The following is an 18089-nucleotide window of genomic DNA, read 5'->3' on the forward strand; positions in this document are numbered from 1 at the left end:
TTTTCTTTTCATTCAGTTATCTCTGTTTTTACAATTTCCTTTGACACTTCCTCTTTGGCTCCTGGCTTATTGAGAAATATGGAGTTTAACTCTCAAGTTTTTAGAGATTTTTTGCATTGTCTTTCTGTTGTTGATTTCGAGTTTGACTTTGTTATGGTCAAGGAACATACACTATATGATTCCAGTCCTTGTCGAGGTTTGTTTTATGGTTCAGAGTGGGGTCTGTCTTGGTGAATATTGCACAGTTCTTTTAAAAAAAAAAAGTATATTCTGTTGTTGGGGCAAATGTTCTGTTTATATCAGTTAGACTGTGTTGGCTGATTGTGTTGTTCACATCTTCTAATTCCTGCTGATGTTCAGTCTAGTACTTCTGTCATGTGCTGAGGGGGGTGTCCTGGTGTTCACCTGTAACTGGATTTGGCTGTTTCTCCTGTCAGCTTCAGAATCATCAAGATTTGTTGTTTGATGTGGACACACTCGAGTGTTACGTCTTTCTGTGCCTTATATAATGTCTCTTTTTGTCTCCACTAATTTCCTTTGCTCTGAAGTCTACTTTATCTGAGATATGTATATGTGAATTGACACACTTAAAAAAAAAAAGTAAATGAGTTCCTTGGTGGTCCAGTGGTTAAGACTCTTGTTTCTACTGCAGGGGGCCTGGGTTTGATCCCTGGTCAGGGAACTAAAATCCTACAAACCACACAGAATGGCCATAAGTGAATGAATGAATATGTATGGTATATCTCTACCACTATGGTTGAATTTGGAGTTTCTCATAAACAGTATATCGGAGAAGGCAATGGCACCCCTCTCCAGTACTCTTGCCTGGAAAATCCCATGGGCGGAGGAGCCTGGTAGGCTGCAGTCCATGGGGTTGCTAAGAGTCGGACATGACTGAGCGACTTCACTTTCACGCACTGGAGAAGGAAATGACAACCCACTCCAGTGTTCTTGCCTGGAGAATCCCAGGGATGGGGGAGCCTGGTGGGCTGCCGTCTATGGGGTCGCACAGAGTCGGACACAACTGAAGCAACTTAGCAGCAGCAGCAGCAGCATAAACAGTATATAGTTGGGTCATTTTTTTTTTTTTTAATCCACTTCATCAAGTCTGCATTTTCCTTGGCATGTGTTATGTTTTCTGGCCATTATTTAAGTATATTTTTGGCTGCAACATACAGCATGTGGGATCTTAGTTCCCCAACTAGGGACTGAACTCATGCCCCCTGCAGTGGAAGTTTGGACTCTTAACCACTGCACCCCCAGGGAAGTCCACCACTTGGCATACATTATTGAACCTTGAACAAGTAGGGGGTTAGAGGCACCAACCTCTGTGCAGTTGAGAATCCAAGCATAACTTACAGTCCATCCTCCCATCTCTGGTTCCACTGTATTTGTGGTTCCTCATCTGAGGATTCAGCCAACTGGGGATTGTATGGTACTGTAGCATTTATTATTGGAAAAAATCTACCAATAACTGGATTCATGAAATTCAAATTCATGTTGGCCAAGGATCAACAGTATCGTGACCATTGCACATTTAAGGTGATTATTGGTACGTTAGGGCTTGTGTGCTGCTCAGTTGTGTCCGACTCCATGGACTGTAGTCCGCCAGGCTCCTCTGTCCATGGGATTTCCTAGGCAAGAACACTGAAATGGGTTGCCACTTCTTTCTCCAGGGGATCTTCCCAACCCAGGGATTTCAGTGTGTCCTGCACTGCAGGCGGATTCTTTACTACTGAGTCATCAGAGCTTGAGCCTGCCATTTTGTTGCTTGTTTTCTGTTTGTTCCATTTTCTTTTTCCTGTTTCTCTTATCCTGTCCTTCCTATGGGTTATGTAAGCGTTTTTTTAGGATTCTGTCTTGATTTATTGATGATCTTTTGGAATGTATTGCTTTGCGTGGTTTTCTTAGTGGTGTCTCTGGATTCTGTCATATAAGCCTGTGACATGCCAGTATCTCTTTTACCACTTTGAGGGAAGTGTGGAAATAGCTCACGCATTTACATTCCTTTACGCTCACTGTCTTGAGTGTCAAGCGGTGTCTTGATTCGTGGCGTCATGTCTGACCTAGAAAATGCAGAAGGAACGTGGTCTATTGTACACACCATGTTTCTGCCCTTTCTGTCGCCTGTCTTCCTTTCTCCTCCCAGACGCCTTCCTTTGTAATTTTCTATCTACTTGAAGAACTTTCCTCCATTATTCTATAAAGGAGGATCAGCTAGCAACATTCTTTTAATTTTCCTTCATCTGAGAATGTAATCACCCTGTTAAATTGAAGTCATTCCCAAGCATCGAATCATTGTATCTGTTAATACTTTTGAGTATATTTCTTTAAAATGACTCTTTTACAGAAACAGTTTTAATGCTGTTATTACAACAGAAAATTTAATTTCTTAACATTTATCTGGTCATTGTTCTGTCTGCCAGTTGGCTCACACTTAGAAAAAAATAATTTGTTTGTTTAAGATCTAAGTAATGTCCACAGATTTCAATTAAGTTGGTAGATCTGTTTCTTTTAAAAATACTTGTCTTTACTTATTTCTTTGGCTGTGCCAGGCCATAGTTGTGGCAGGTGAGCTCTTAGTGGCAGCATGCAGGATCTGTAATTGTGGCATGTGGAATCTAGTTCCCTGACCAGGGATGGAACCTGGCCCCCCTGCACTGGGAGCTTGGAGTCTTAGCCACTGGACCACCAGGGAAATCCACAGTAGATCTTTCAGTCTCCTTTATCTTAGGTTTCCTGTCCTTCTGTTTTTCTCTCCTTTTCCTTGTTTGTTGGGGAGGCTGGGTTGTTTGTCCCATAAAATCTGCACAGTCTGGATTCCCCACCAGCGTCCTCCTGGTGTCATTTCCTCTGTTCCTCTTTCCCCACGTTCCCCGTGAACTGGTGGGTAGATCTGGACATGCGCCATCTAGGCTGTAGTCACATGCTGCCAAGAGCTTGAAATGTGGCCAGGACTCATTGAGATATGCTGTGGGTGTAAAGTACACCCTGAATTTAAAAAACTTAGTGCTGAAAAAGAGTGTAAACTGCTGCTGCTGCTAAGTCACTTCAGTCGTGTCCGACTCTGTGTGACCCCATAGACGGAAGCCCACTAGGCTCCCCCATCCCTGGGATTCTCCAGGCAAGAACACTGGAGTGGGTTGCCATTTCCTTCTCCAATGTGTGAAAGTGAAGTCGCTCAGTCGTGTCCGACCCTTAGCGACCCCACGGACTGCAGCCCACCAGGCTCCTCCATCCATGGGATTTTCCAGGCAACAGTACTGGAGTGGCTTGCCATTGCAGTGATTGTTAATCATTCCTTAACATTCATTACACGTTACACTTTGAAATGTTATTTTGTATACATTGGGTTACATTTGTTGTTGTTCAGTTGCTAAGTCATGTCTGCCACTGTAGCACACTAGGCTCCTCTGTCCTTCACTATCTCCTGGAGTTTGCTCAAACTCATGGCCATTGAGTCAGTGATGCTATCTTACCATCTCATCTTCTGCTGCCCTCTTCTCCTTTTGCCTTTAGTCTTTCCCAGCATCAGGCTCTTTTCCAATGAGTTGAGTCTTTGCATCAGGTGTTCAAAGTATTGGCGCTTCAGCATCAGTCTTTCCAATGAATATTCAGGGTTGATTTCCTTTAGGATTGACTGGTTTGATCTCCTTGCAGTTCAAGGGACTCTCAAGAGTCTTCTCCAGCACAATTCAAAAGCATCAATTCTTCAGTGCTCAGCCTTCATTGTGGTCCAGCTCTCACATTTGTACATGACTACTGGAAAAACCATCGCTTTGACTATATGGACCTCTGTCGGCAAAGTGATATCTCTGCTTTTAAATACGATGTCTTGGTTTCTCATAACTTTCCTTCCAAGGAACACATTCAGACTGATGTCATCTACTTTTTGCTATTTAAATGTGGTTCTCGGAAAGTGTGAAATTATACACGACTCACATTGGCTTTCCCTAGAAGGTTGTCGATGTAGTGGTGGGGTGATGTGATGGAGGCTATCAGATGGTCTGATGGAAGCAGTGAGGTGATCCCTGGGGTTGTTTTAACCTGGAGGAGTTTTTGTAATTTTTTTTAAATTTTCATATTTTGATCAGAAGTTGCTTTATAGTTTTTTCCTATTGAGCCTTATTTAGTGGGCCTCGCCTCTTAGTGGGCCCCACCTCCCAAAAGTTAAAAATTATTTTCTCAAATGCATCACATAATGAAATTCTGGCTTGCTTGTTTTCACCTTGTTCCTGATTTGGTAGGACTTGAATTTGTGAGGTTAGCAGCTAGGCAGGTTCACAGGGCCCTGCGAAAGCCTCTTCTCCGATATAACTAGGATCAGAGCTGTTCATGGGCTCTGAGAACTTGTCCAAGTGACCAGGTCTTTTGGGTCTTTTGGGGTCTTCGGTGGGACCGGCCCACTGGTCATCCTAACAGGCCCGTTCTCTTGTAGGGGTGATTCTCTCAACGATTGTCGGATTGTCTTCGTGGACGAAGTTTTCAAGATTGAGCGTCCGGGCGAGGGGAACCCTATGGTGGAAAACCCGATGAGAAGTGAGTTCTGATCCAACCCCTCTGTGCTGGGTTGAGGGTGGGTGCGGGGTGGGGGTCGTGCCTGAGCTGACACCCCACCCCACCCCACATCCAGGGAAGAGCGGGCCCTCCTGCAAACACTGTAAAGCCACTCTGCTGTGTGTGTGATGGGGTGTAGGGTGAGGGAGTGGGCCCTGCCAGAGCTGATCCCATCCCCTGCTTCCCGGGATGCAGGGAAGAGTGGGCCCTCCTGCAAACACTGTAAGGACGATGAGAGGAAGCTGTGCCGCATGTGTGCCTGCCACATGTGCGGGGGCAAGCAGGACCCCGACAAGCAGCTGATGTGCGACGAGTGTGACATGGCCTTCCACATCTACTGCCTGCGCCCACCACTCAGCAGCGTGCCCCCTGAGGAGGAGTGGTGAGTGCCCAGCGTGGCAGAGGCGACGGGGATGTGGGATCTTTCCTGTGTGGCCTGGCCCTGGCTCACTGGGGGAGAGGGAGGCGCTGTGGGCCAGAAGCAGGAGCGGGTGTCTCAGGCCTGGAGTTCCCACTCCTGGTCGTGATGCTCAGCTCTGGTTTGAGAACCTGGAAGTGCTAACAGAGGTGGCTGTTGTTTGCCCCGCCCCTGCCCTCCTGGTGGAGACAGGGAGCTGAGTCCTTGGCAGTGAGTAGGCGCCATTGGACCCCCCTTCGTGTTGGCTGCGTTGGGGCTGGTCTTGGCTTCACCATGGGGGGCACTGCTGTTCCCAGTGGGAGGGGTCAGCGTCTGCTGCTCACCAAGGGCGCCACTCGCCCCATGTGGCAACCGAGCTCTTCCGATGTGGCCCGTGGGACCAAGGGAGGGCGTTTCTTATCTTGAGTTCGTGAATTTAAGTTGAAGCCGTTCCCCGCCTCCCCACTTCTGTGCAGTCTTGGCTCTGCAGGAAGGCAGGGGGCCGGGCATGCGGCCTCGGGCAGGGGGTGACGTCCCTATGGTCACAGGTACTGCCCTGACTGCCGGATCGACTCCAGTGAGGTGGTGCAGGCGGGCGAGAAGCTGAAGGAGAGTAAGAAAAAAGCGAAGATGGCATCGGCCACGTCGTCCTCACAGCGGGACTGGGGCAAGGTGAGGGGCCCTGGGCTCCTGGAAGGCCCCACTGCCCTCCGCCCTCCCGCGGCCACTCACGCTGCTCTCCCCTCTGTTTCGCAATGGACAGGGCATGGCATGCGTGGGCCGCACCAAGGAGTGCACCATCGTGCCATCCAACCACTTTGGCCCCATCCCGGGCATCCCTGTGGGCACCATGTGGAGGTTCCGAGTCCAGGTATGTGCGGATGTCGGGCGCTGCGGCTCAGCCAGCGGGCGCTGGAAGGCCAGCAGCCCCTCTGCCCGGGAGGGCCACCCCAAGGGCAGGAGGCTAGGCTGGGATTCACACCAGGTCCTTCCCTGGTATGGCTTGGACTTTGGCCTTCAGGGGCTGAGGGTTCTCTTAGCAGGATTGATGCCTTTGGATCGAAGGGTCTGACTCTGGCTCTGCAGGCGGGAGTGAGGGCAGTTGAACTTGTCTGTAGTGTCTAGGCCACGGGGTGCCACTTACCTCTCGGTTTGTTCACAGGTCAGCGAGTCGGGGGTCCATCGACCTCACGTGGCAGGTATCCACGGTCGGAGCAACCACGGGGCCTACTCCTTGGTCCTGGCTGGAGGGTATGAGGATGATGTGGTGAGTGTGGGGAGCTGGTTTCCTTTGTGTGTGACTGTGGCAAATACACGTAACAGAAAACCATCGTAACTAGTTTGAGTGCACCATTCAGTGGCGTGAAGCATATTCACACTGTCGTGCGACCATCACCACCATCCATCCACAGAAACTTCTCCGTCTTTCGAAACCAAGACTCTGTCCCCACGAAACACTTGAGTCCCCATCCCCTTCCCCAGCTTCGGACCTCTGCCATCTGCTTTCTGTGTCTATGGAGCTTATCTCCATAAATAGAATCCTGTATTTATGCTTCTGTGTCTGGCTTATCTCCCTGAGCATCTTGTCCTTAAGAGTTCATCCACGCTGTAACAGGTGTCAGTCTCCTTCCTTTTTTTAAGACTGGGTAATAGTCCAGTGTGTGGCTGGACCACATTTTGTTTATCCAGTCATTCATCCGTGAATGCCTGGGTTGTCTCCACATTCTAGCCACTATGAATAATGCTGCTATGAACCTGGGTCTGTACAGATCTCTTCACGTCCTTGTTTTCAGTTCTTTCGGGTATAAACTGGGTACATTTGGGTGGAAATGGGATTGCTAGCCTACGGTGATTCTGTTTTTAATTTGTGAGGAACGTCCATTCCGGTTTCCACAGCAGCCATTCTGGTTTCCACCCTCACCAGCCACACACCGGGTTTCAGTCTCCACATCCTCACCGGCACTTGGTGTTCTCTGTTTCTTTGGTCGCTGGTCCTCACACCTTGGTTCTTTGACAGTTGGCATCCTCATGGGCATGTGTGGGTTCATTTTGAGGGTGTCTCTCCTCTCCTGTCCATGCAGGGTTTAGCCTGCCCTCTGTATCATTTTCAGGACCATGGGAACTCATTCACGTACACAGGTAGCGGCGGACGAGACCTTTCCGGAAACAAGCGGACTGCAGAACAGTCTTGTGATCAGAAACTCACCAACACCAACAGGTTTGCAGAGTAGAGTGCTACTGTTTCTCAAGCCACGTCTGCCTCGTCCTTGGGTGGCTACACAGGGGAGGGGCTGTGTTCTGTTTTAGAGGCGTTACATGTAGGAAGTTAGATTCCCATTAACAGTGTGGTGGTGGGATCTTCCTATCAGTCCAGCGTTAAGACTCTGCCCTCCCGCTGCCATGCACTCGAGTTCCATCCCTGGTCGGGGAACTGTGACCCCACATGCCACGTATCATGGCCAAAAAACAATGTGGTGGTACTTGGGGTCCGTCTCTTCCCTGCTCTGTCCACTTGTGAGTCATTTAGTCAGTGAAGCAAACTTTCCCACAGAAGGCCGGATAATAAACATATTTGACTTTGCATGCTTCACGGTCTGTGGCAGCCACTCAGCTCTGCTTTTATAGCACATAAGCAGCCACAGAGCCCATGGAAGAGGGTATGCATGGCTCTGTTCCAATAAAACTTTATTTGCAACACCAGTGGGTGGGCAGGAGTTTCCTGAGCCCCAGTTACAGGATGGGATAAAGCATAAACATAGAGCACAAAGGAGAAGATAGAGATCTGATGACCTTTAAATATTATAAATCACACAAAAGCCACAAGTGTGCAGAAAAGGCAGGTGGCTCCTGGGGGAAAAGTCTGCCATAAACAGGATACCTGACGGTTATGCCTTTCTATGTAAAGAGCTGTTGCAAATCAACAAGAAAAACTAACAGAATAAAGCAAAGGATGTGCAAATCATTCCACGATGTAATGAGATCCCCAGTGACCATGAAAATTTATTCATCTGTAGTGAGCAAAGAGGGAGAAGGCAATGGCACTCCACTCCAGTACTCTTGCCTGGAGAATCCCATGGACGGAGGAGCCTGGTGGGCTGCAGTCCATGGGGTCGCTAAGAATCGGACACGACTGAGCGACTTCACTTTCACTTTTCACTTTCATGTATTGGAGAAGGAAATGGCAACCCACTCTAGTGTTCTTGCCTGGAGAATCCCAGGGATGGTGGAGCCTGTTGGGCTGCCGTCTATGGGGTTACACAGAGTCGGACATGACTGATGCGACTTAGCAGCAGCAGCAGCAGTGAGCAAAGAAATACACGTTGAAGCAATGATGAGTTCCTATTTATTTATCCTGTAAAGCTGCCCAGATGCTCCAGTGTAGAGAAAGGCCAAGACATAGGCTAGCATTCCATTTTTAGTAGAAATCTAAATAGATATTTCTTGCTTTCCAGAAAACTCTTTGCCTAAATATCTTTCTTTAAAAAAAGAGGGCAGCTGAGCTGACCTCTGATCCCCCTGCTCCCAGGCCTCTGTGCCCTCCATTGGGATAGGCCTGTTGGCCTGGCCCACATTTATGGTTTTTTTTTTTCCAGTTTGGCTGTGCTGGGTCTTTTGTTGTGGCATGGGAAATGCATGTTTTATTGTCTGTTTGTTTTTAATCTGAGGCATGTGAACTTTTAGTTATGGCATGTGGGATCTAGTTCCCTGAACAGTGAGAGTGTGGAGTCCTAACCACTGGACCACCAGGGAAGTCCCTCAGTTTCCCTTTCCTTACAAGGTCATTGGATTCAGGGCCTACCCTAGTCCTTTCTGACCGCTGCCAAACTTGACTCCATCCGCAAGCACCCTCTTTCAAAAGAAGGTCACACATTCATACGATTGGGGGCTTGGGACACAATCCGCCCCCTCTCTCAGGGGGACACTGTCCAGAGCACGGGCCTGCCTCGCCCCACAGGGCCCTGGCTCTCAACTGCTTTGCTCCCATCAACGACCTCAAAGGAGCTGAGGCCAAGGACTGGCGGTCGGGGAAGCCAGTCCGCGTGGTGCGGAACGTCAAGGGCCGCAAGCACAGCAAGTACGCGCCCATTGAGGGCAACCGGTACGACGGCATCTATAAGGTGAGCGGGGCCCCTGTGGCTGCACCCTTCTGCCCCGCCCATGCTAGCATGATCACCTCTGACCCCCGCTCCACTCTCTCTGTAGGTTGTCAGGTACTGGCCTGAGAAGGGCAAGTCCGGCTTCCTGGTGTGGCGCTTCCTCCTACGTCGAGACGACGTGGAGCCGGGGCCCTGGACCAAGGAGGGCAAGGACCGGATCAAGAAGCTGGGGCTGACCATGCAGGTGCGTCCAGGCCAGCACTTGTGGCCAGACCAGAGCCAGCCAGGGGCCTGGGCAGGGAGTGTCTGGCCGACCGGGCCATGCTCTCCAGGGTTTCTCTCATCCTGGATGATTTCCAGGTTGCGAACAGGTGGTACCTCCCTGACTTTCCCAACCTTGTCCTTCACCCAGAGGATGTTGAGGAGGTAGTGGCTCAGGTGTGCACGCGGCTTTGCCTTTTTTTTAAAAAAATAATAATGTTTTTAAAGATTTATTTATCTTTTGGCTGTGCTGGGTCTTCGTTGCTGCACTCAGGCTTTCTCTAGTTGCAGCAAGTGGGGGCTACTCTTCTCTGTGATGCCTGGGCTTCTCATTGCAGTGGCTTCTCTTGTTGCAGAGCATGGGCTTTAGGGTGTTCGGACTTCAGTAGCTGCGGCTCCCAGACTCGAGAGCACAGGCTCAATAGCTGTCGTGCATGGACTATTGCTCTGCAGCACATGGGATCTTCCTGGACCAGGGATTAAACTGGTGTCCCCTGCGTTGGCATGCGAATTTTTAACCACTGCACCAGTGGGGAAGCCCCAAGGCTTTGCTTTTGTGGTTAGAGCTGAGAGCTGGGCTTCCTTATCGGAGCTGTGTTAGAGGCGCTTATCCGAAATCAATCTGGAGTCTGATCTCTTTTCTTGGCCAGTCCCCTCCCCCTTCTCCTCTCCTCTCCTCTTCCATCTCTCTCTCTCTCTCTCTATTTTTTTTTGACCGCACCATGTGGCATGTAGGATCTCTTAGTTCCCTGACCAGGTATGGAACCCTGCAGTGGAAGCAGAGTCCTAACCACTGGACCACCAGGGAAGTCCCCATCTCTCTTCTTCCTCTCTGTCCATCACTCCTTCCTAACCCCAAAGCTGACAAACCAACACAATTTGTCTAAATATATTAATATTAATAGGTAGTGCATGTGTGCTAAGTCACTTTAGTCATGTCCGACTTCCAACCCCATGGACTGTAGTCCCCCAGGCTCCTCTGTCCATGGGATTCTCCAGGCAAGAATACTGGAGTGAGTTGCCATGCCCTCCTCCAGGGGAAACTTCCAACCCAGAGTCGAACCCAGGTCTCTTATGTCTCCTGTGTTGGCAGGTGGGTTCTTAACCACTAGCACCACCTGGGAAGCCCATGATAGATGGAGAGAAGTCTAAACGTAAAGCTGAGGTGGATCGCTCCCCTGGACCAATTGCTCACCTCTATGGCTGCGGAATCTTCCTTTTCCAAGAGTTCACCCAGTGCCTGGGGAACACTGCCTTTTTGAACTATAATTATGGTGTTTTCTGTTCCTCACGGTGAGCGGCTCTGCAGCTGATATGTTGTGGTGGGACTATTTCAGGAATCTTAATTGCTGTTGAGAGTCTGATAGCGCCTGCTCCCTGGGGGGCCACAGAGAGTTGTCTTTTGAAGCAGTGTTTATACCGCAGGGAATTCAGAGCGGAGGAACTGAGGAGGCAGACAGCTGAGGGTCAGGAACTGTTTCGTGGGAGGGAGATTTTTATTTAGGACTTAAGTCTTCACTGTACGGTCACATTGCAAGAAAAGCTTAAGGGTTTGTTGATGGAACACTGGAGAATTGGACATGATTGTAGGTGCCTTAGAGATGAGGTTCTAGGGACTTCCCTGGCGATCCAGAGGTTACGACTCCAAGCTTCCACTGCAAGGGGCGTGGGTTCAATCCTTGGTCAGGGAACTTAGATCCCACATGCCTCTCAGGCCAAACTGAAACAAACAGAAGAGAAATGGGGTTCTAATAAAGCCTTCTGGGGCTTGGAGGAATGCAAGACCCATCAGGATAGGGTCCTGGAGCTAAGGCCTGGGGCTGGCGGTTAGTAAATGAGGTCATCTTGGGGGCCAGCCATACCCATCATCCCCACGGGGGTTGGGCTGGCTCTTGGCAGCACAGAGCCTGGAATTCACTGCCTGGCCCCTGACTGGAAAAAGTTTGCCTACTTCTTCTCTTAGAAATGGAAAGGTGTTAAGACCGTCTTGGGGGAGTTCCCTGGTGGTCCAATGGTTAACATTCCGAGCTCTCACTGCCGAGGGCCCTAGTTTAATCCCTGGTCAGGGAACTAAGATCCCACAAGCCTTGGGGTATGTGGCAAAATAAATAAATTAGTAAAGGCTGTCTTCGGAATTCCCCAGCAGTTCAGTGGTTAGGACTCAGGGCTTTCACTGCTGAGGCCTCGGGTTCAGTCCATGGTTGGGAAACTTAAGATCCCCCGTGCCGTGTGAGTTCACAGCCTAAATGACAACAGCAGCAACACAGGACTGTCCTTTTTGCTGCCTCTGACATGCGGGATCTCACTCTGCTTCCTCCCCCGCCACCCCCACCCCGAGACACAGGCTGCATGTCTGTGTGTTGCCCCCGTGAGTCTCTGTGCTCAGTCACTGCTCCAGAGTTGAGGCTGAGTGAGCACAGAATCTGTCTCTGGGGCCAGACCGAGGAGGGGTGACCGGCCTGTCTTCTTCCACTCGCAGTACCCGGAGGGCTACCTGGAGGCCCTGGCCAGAAAGGAGAAGGAGAACAGCAAGCAGGCAGCCCTGGACAAGGAGGAGGAGGAGGACGGGGAGGAGGGCTTCACATCCCCCAGGAAGGGCAAGCGGAAGAGCAAGTCGGCTGGTGGGTGTCTCTGCGGTCACCCTTGCGCCCAGGGGCGGGGCCCCCTCCACTCTGCATCCTCAGCCTGCCTCCCGCTCTGCCCCAGGAGGTGACGGGTCTTCGCGAGGGACGCCCAAGAAGACCAAGGTGGAGCCCTACAGCCTCACCACCCAGCAGAGCAGCCTCATCAAGGAGGACAAGAGCAACATGAAGCTGTGGACCGAGATCCTGAAGTCGCTCAAGGACGGGCCGGTGAGCTTTCCCGCCTGGCCGGGGCTGCCTCCTTTCCATTGTCGTAAGATGCAGATGATGTGAAATTGACCATCTTCACTCTTGAAACTGCGCCGCTCAGTGGCGTTGAGCACATGCACATCGTGGTGTAACTGTTGCCACCATCATCTCCAGAGCTTTCTCATCTCCCTAAACCAAAACCGTCCCTGTGAAACGCCGACTCCCCATCCTCTCCCCCAGCCCCTGGCCCCACCATCTGCTTCTTGTCTGTGGATCTGACTCCTCCAGGGACCTCCTGTGAGTGGGATCGGACAGTGTGTGTCCTTCTGGGTCTGGCTTCTCTCTCCGAGCATCACGTTCTCAAGTCCATCCATGTTGGAACCTCCTTCCTTTCTAAGGCTGAGTAATATTCCATCACATGAATGGAATTCGCTTACCCATCGTCTCTCACTGAACACTTGGGGTGCTTCCGGCTTTGGCTGTTGTTAAGGAGCTGCTGTGGATGTGGGTGGGTGGGTGACTCTAGGACCCTGCCTTCAGATTCTGTCGGGTATAAACCTGGAAGTGGGATTGCTGGATCTGAGGGTCATTCTGTCTTCAAATTTCCCAGAAACCGCCAAACCAGGTCTGTCTATTTTTTTTTTTTTTTGGATCCTCCTGCCTTAGTGGGTAGAGTGACATTGATGGGTCACTGCAGCGAGTGTCTTGGCCTTGGCCTCCTCTGTCCTTGCCTGGTGGGGACCACCTCTCCTTGGCTCACGGTCAGGATCAAACCCAAACCCTCCTGAGCCCTGGGCCAGCTGCCTGTTATTGCTGACGTCCTCTGCTTCTGGTCTCCTCCTCCCTGTCATCCTGTCTCACAGCCTTCTCTCTCATGGGTTTCTCTGCCCAGAGTACCTTCCCCCACAGCCTTCCCGGCTCAACCTCTCTCCTGTGTGAAATCACTGTGGCTGCCCTAACAAATGAGCCTTCAGGGGTAAAACCCAGGCCTGGGCAAGTCTGGTCCCTCTGGAGGCTCCTGGGAAGTTTTGACTCCTGACTCTTCCAGCATCTAGAGGCACTGCATCCTCAAGCCAGCAGCTCAGCATCTTCTGTCTCTCTGCCTCTGACCCTCCCCTTCCCTCTTATAAGGACCCTGTGATGACTGGGACCCCTGGGAATCCAGGGTCATCCCCATTTCAGGGTCCTTAACTTAATCCCTCTTGCCAAGTCCCTTCTGCTGTGTGTGGTGGGTGACAGGTCCGCAGGTCCCAGGGTTCAGACATGAGCTCTCAGGAGGCTGAGGTTCAGTCCTTCAGGTCTCTCTGGTGACAGGTCAGTTTCTGCGTGGAGGGCTCTCAGTACCCCCCCTGCCCTGTCCTTCCGGGGCAGCCCCTCCTTGCTCCCTGCTGTCCCCCAGCACTGCTGTGTTTCTGTCTTCCACCTGCCTATCTTCGGTCTTCCCCGCTGGGCCCCAGGCTCCAAGAAAGCAGGTGTTTCTCCATTTTGCCCCCTGTTGGACCGGGGTGTCTGAGCGGCGGGCAGGTGGCGCTGTGTGTCGCAGGACTGGGCTCTGCACCCAGACAAGCACTGACGGAGCATGGTTGACCTCGAGCCTACATGCGCTCCGCCTGGCTCCAGGCCCTCTGTCTTCTGGTCCTCAGACAGGGTCACAGTGGCTCATGTCCTCCCAGGGCAGGGGCAGAAAGATGAGATTCAGGACCCGGGGGCGAGGGCTGAGCAGGGCATCTGGAGACCTGTCGTGCTCCTTCATTCTGGGGAACCGAGCCTTTGCCGGACTCACACACCTGCTCTTCCACTTTCAGAAATTCCTGAGCAAGGTGGAGGAGACGTTCCAGTGCATTTGCTGCCAGGAGCTGGTGTTCCGCCCGATCACCACCGTGTGCCAGCACAATGTGTGCAAGGTGAGGGGGCGGCTCCGGGAGCCGGCGGGGGGTCCCACAGGTGCTCTGACCCCTGCCATCACCCTGCGGTTGTTGGCTTCACTCGTACCTCCTGCCCCTCGCCCTTCCAGGGCCTCAGGGTCTGTTTCCCGGGCTGCCTGGGTTACAGTTGCTCTCCCCTGCCCCACCAGCCTTCACCACAGGTGCCCATTGCCCTGCCACCACCCTGAGCCTCCAGCCACACTGGCCCTCTGCTGTGCCCTCAGCAGGCTGGTGCGTGCCTACCTTCCTTGGGGGTCACACACTGGTCTTCTCCAGCATCTTACTGCTTGGGGGTCCAGGGTGGGAGAGGATGGGCTGTTGTCCTGTGCCTGCCATCTGGTCATACTAAGTGATGTAAGTGGGCCTCAGGCAGGGCTGGAGAGGTGTGAGGCCACTTATCACCTGGAGGAGCCAGGAGGAAGGCTTCCTGGAGGATGAGGTGGCACTAACCTGCCCCCTCAGAGTGGGCCTCGGGGCAGCATCCCTGGTAGGCAGGATCAGGCAGGCACATGGGAGTAGCCAAGGCCTGTGGGGGATGAGGGTTGGTGAGTGGGGCTGGAGCCTCCAGCTAGCGGTCAGTCCTAGGAGGGAATGGGTCTCCAGCCTGATGCTTTTGAAAGAGAGTTTGGGAGAGGCTGAGATGGGTCCCAGACCAGGTCTCCCGCTTTGGGGCTAGATTGTTTTCTATCGTGGGGGTGTCCTGGGAGCTGAGCAGCATCCTTGACCCACCTACTTGGTCCCAGGGGTCCCCTGAGTTGGGAAGCACTGGGCTGCATGCACAGCATCTTTGCCATGCCTTCTGGCCAGAGTCAGTCTGTAGGCGTTTGCAGGTAGTGCAGGCAGGCAGGCAGCCCAGAAGGGACTGTCTCTGCTACCTGCTCACTCTGGGTTGCCGAGCTGCGTCCAGGGCATTGGGTCAGTTGTCAGACCAGGAGAGGGACCCTGAGAACGGGGAGCACTCAGGCAGTACTCACATCCCGTGTGGACTGATGGAGGCTGGGAAAGATACCCCCCTGGTGCCATCTTCTCAAACTGAAACCCTATCCCCGTTAAACACTTACTGCCTCTGTGGATCTGACTCCTCCACGGAACTCCTGTGAGTGGCATCAGACAGTGTGTGTCCTTCTGGGTGTGGCTTCTCTCCTGAAGCATCAGGTTCAGGGCTCACCCATGGTGTCCCGTGGGTGAGAATCTCCTTCCGTGTGAAGGCTGAGTCACACTGCAGCATGCAGATGGACCACATTGTGTTGATCCATCATCTGTGAGTGAGCTCTTGCTGTTTCCACCTCTTGGCCACCGTGAAGCTTGAAGCGGTCCAGCACCTGATTTTGAACCTGTGTCAGCGCATTGAGCACAAAGTACTGTCTCTCGTGTCTGTGATCAGCTATAGACTTTATACTGGAAAAGAATGCAGGGATTTTTAAATATAGGAAGCAAAAGCCATTGCCCTCCTCCAGTGGCAGCAGGTTTTCACCTGCTTGGCATTGCCCTTCACGCAGCCGCCTGGTGCCATCCTTCAGGTGTGCATACCTGTGCAGGTGTCTGTGCCCCTGTGGGCATCATCTCCGGCCTGTTCCTATCAAGGGGAGGTTAGCTCTCCAGGGCCCCTCAGGCTTGCAGCTCAGTTTCCACCTGACTCTTCCTCCACACACTGCCCCCCGCATTGTTTGGTTGACAACTGGGTTCGAACCCAGAAGTCTGGCTCAGAACCCAGACTCCATCCTCCCCCCCTTTCCTCCTGTCTTCTCACCAACACATCTTTATTGAGCCTGTGCTCTATGCTGGGTCCTGTGCTTGGTGTGGGGAACTTCAGGGAGACACAAGCCCTGATCGTGTGGAGTGTCTGCTCCGTTAATACACGAGCACATCAGTCCATCAGACAGTTCCAGGAGGAAGGTGCTGTTTTGACAGCAGACAGGGTGTGGGGAGGCCAGGCCATCCTGATGTTCCAGGGCACCTTGGGGAAGGGTCCTCTGACCAGGGGACTCCAGCACCAGTGACGAGAGAGCCGGGGTAGACCTGTCAGGTGGTGTGACCTCCAGGTGCAGGAGCCTGGCAGCCAGGATGACCTGGGAGTCTTTTTTTTTTTTGGCCACACTGATTGATCAACTTGTAGGATCTTAGCTCCCTGACCAGAGATTGAACGTGGGCCCTTGGCAGTGAGAGCGCAGTCATGACCGCTGGATTGCCGGGAAGTTCTGACCTTGGTGTCTTTGATGAGCCTGGGGCATCCGGGCTGGTCATGGGCTGCCAGGAATGGAAAATGAGACTGAGGCTCAGGAGGGGCCTCCAGGTGCCTGGTGGTGCCCCAGGGGATCATGGGTGGCCAGGATTACCTCTTACCCACCCCACTCTCCCACAGGACTGCCTGGACAGGTCTTTCAAGGCCCAGGTGTTCAGCTGCCCAGCCTGTCGCTATGACCTGGGCCGGAGCTACACCATGACCGTGAACCAGCCGCTGCAGGCCGTCCTCAGCCAGCTCTTCCCCGGCTATGGCAGCGGGCGGTGATCCTCAAGCACTTCTCGCCGAGTATTTTTTAAAAAAAAAACGTTATCAGAGGGGTCCGTGGCCCCCATTTCGTTTTTAGTGGGCTTAACTTAAACATGTAGTTTTTTCCTCCACTCCCTAAAACTGCCTCGTCTTCCCGTTTTTGTTTTTTTTTTAATCTATGAATTTTTTCAGGAATTTGTATTATGGCTCAAAGGAAGGAACAAAGTTGGACTTCTCAGTGTTTTTATTTTGGTTTTTAACAAAAAGCCTGCAATTTTATCAGCAAAAAAAAAAAAACAAACCCAAAACAAAGTTTTTAAAAAAATGGTTTTTTTTCTGAGGATGGGATTAGAAACGAGTTGGTGAGAAGGCTGCTTAAGTTCCTAGGGTTGAGTTCTCAGCCACCCCCGCCGCCGACTCGCAAGAAGGCACCGGGCTGCCTAGAACAATCTTTTCAAGGTTGGTAGGTCGGGCCCCCAGAGGTGAAGTTCCACTGCCTAAGACCCAGCGAGGCTGTGGTCCTGGGTGTCACCACACGCGGGTATTGGCCCCGCATCTCCAGCAGGAAACTGTTCCAAGGAAAAGCTGCGAAGTCCCACTGGGGCCAGTTGAAACCCTCACCTCCAAGCCATCCCCGACCGGGCTGCCTCCGCGTCCCCACTGCATACAGAGGCCACCGGCCACCCGAGCAGAAACCTGGGGCCACACCGAAGCTACCTCCACCGGACCCTCCCCTCCGTGGGGGCCGACGCTCGGCCCAGCGCCGTCCCAACCTGACACCACGGAAGCCACGCCCGGGGCCACGTTCAAGTGCCTTTGGTCCCTCCTTCCTTTTCAACCCGGGGCTCTTTCTCAGCACTGAATTATTGACAATGCCAACCGGATTCTCAAACTGGGGTCCTCCAATGCCTCCCTGGGGACCCCAGGTGAGCGAGTGGGGACGATCAGGGTTTTGTGGATCCTCGAAATTGAATTTTCAACTCACCAATTGGGAATTACAAGAGGGAAACCTTTTAAAATGAATAAACACCTTTTCCAAATGAAATCTTTTTTTTGTAGTTACTGTATATGTACCAAGGAAGCTAATAACTTTAGGGTTTGGTTGTGTTGTTTTTTTTTTTTTTTTTGTCGGGGGAGTTTTGTATTTGGGGAATGATTTGTTAATGTTTCTAACTTTACCAAAGTTTGCAGCTTATACCTCAACAGAACAGGGATATTTTTAAGTCACATAACTGCAGACAAACTGGAGCAATACTGTTTTAAAAGTTTCTCTTTTTTTCTTCATTATTAGGTGGTTTAATGTATTAGGAATAAACACCGAAATCCTGTGTAGGCTTTTTTTTTTTTTTACAAAGTTCAATATTCTCTGTCCAGGTTTTAGATTCTCAGAATAAATGCCTTTTACAGATGTGTTTGGTTGTGTCTTTTGTTTGCAAATTGCTTTGTAGCCTACTAGGCACCTCTGTAACTTGTAACATGTTTTTTCTATCCAGAAAAACCCAGGATGCTAGACAAGTAGCATCATTTCCA

General features: G+C 51.6%; 1 protein-coding gene across 3 annotated transcripts in view; it reads left to right on the top strand.

The window, feature by feature from the left end:
* Positions 1-18089, top strand: part of UHRF1 (ubiquitin like with PHD and ring finger domains 1) — a 34705-nt gene extending 16616 nt beyond the window's left edge. For 2 of the 3 annotated variants that reach the window (XM_055431387.2, XM_055431388.2), the window contains exons 6-17: positions 4439-4539; positions 4753-4939; positions 5503-5626; positions 5718-5825; positions 6117-6221; positions 7066-7172; positions 8910-9072; positions 9158-9295; positions 11792-11933; positions 12019-12164; positions 13949-14047; positions 16431-18088. In XM_055431387.2, the coding sequence (XP_055287362.1) occupies positions 4439-4539; positions 4753-4939; positions 5503-5626; positions 5718-5825; positions 6117-6221; positions 7066-7172; positions 8910-9072; positions 9158-9295; positions 11792-11933; positions 12019-12164; positions 13949-14047; positions 16431-16577 (1567 nt within the window). In that variant the 3' untranslated portion in view covers positions 16578-18088. Of the gene's footprint in view, positions 1-4438; positions 4540-4752; positions 4940-5502; positions 5627-5717; positions 5826-6116; positions 6222-7065; positions 7173-8909; positions 9073-9157; positions 9296-11791; positions 11934-12018; positions 12165-13948; positions 14048-16430 lie in introns of all 3 variants that reach the window. The other variant, XM_055431386.2, reaches the window with a different exon arrangement.

Source organism: Moschus berezovskii, chromosome 8, assembly GCF_049115385.1.
Source record: "Moschus berezovskii isolate FMDL1 chromosome 8, NW_MosBer_1.0, whole genome shotgun sequence".
In the NCBI taxonomy this organism is placed as follows: domain Eukaryota; kingdom Metazoa; phylum Chordata; class Mammalia; order Artiodactyla; family Moschidae; genus Moschus; species Moschus berezovskii.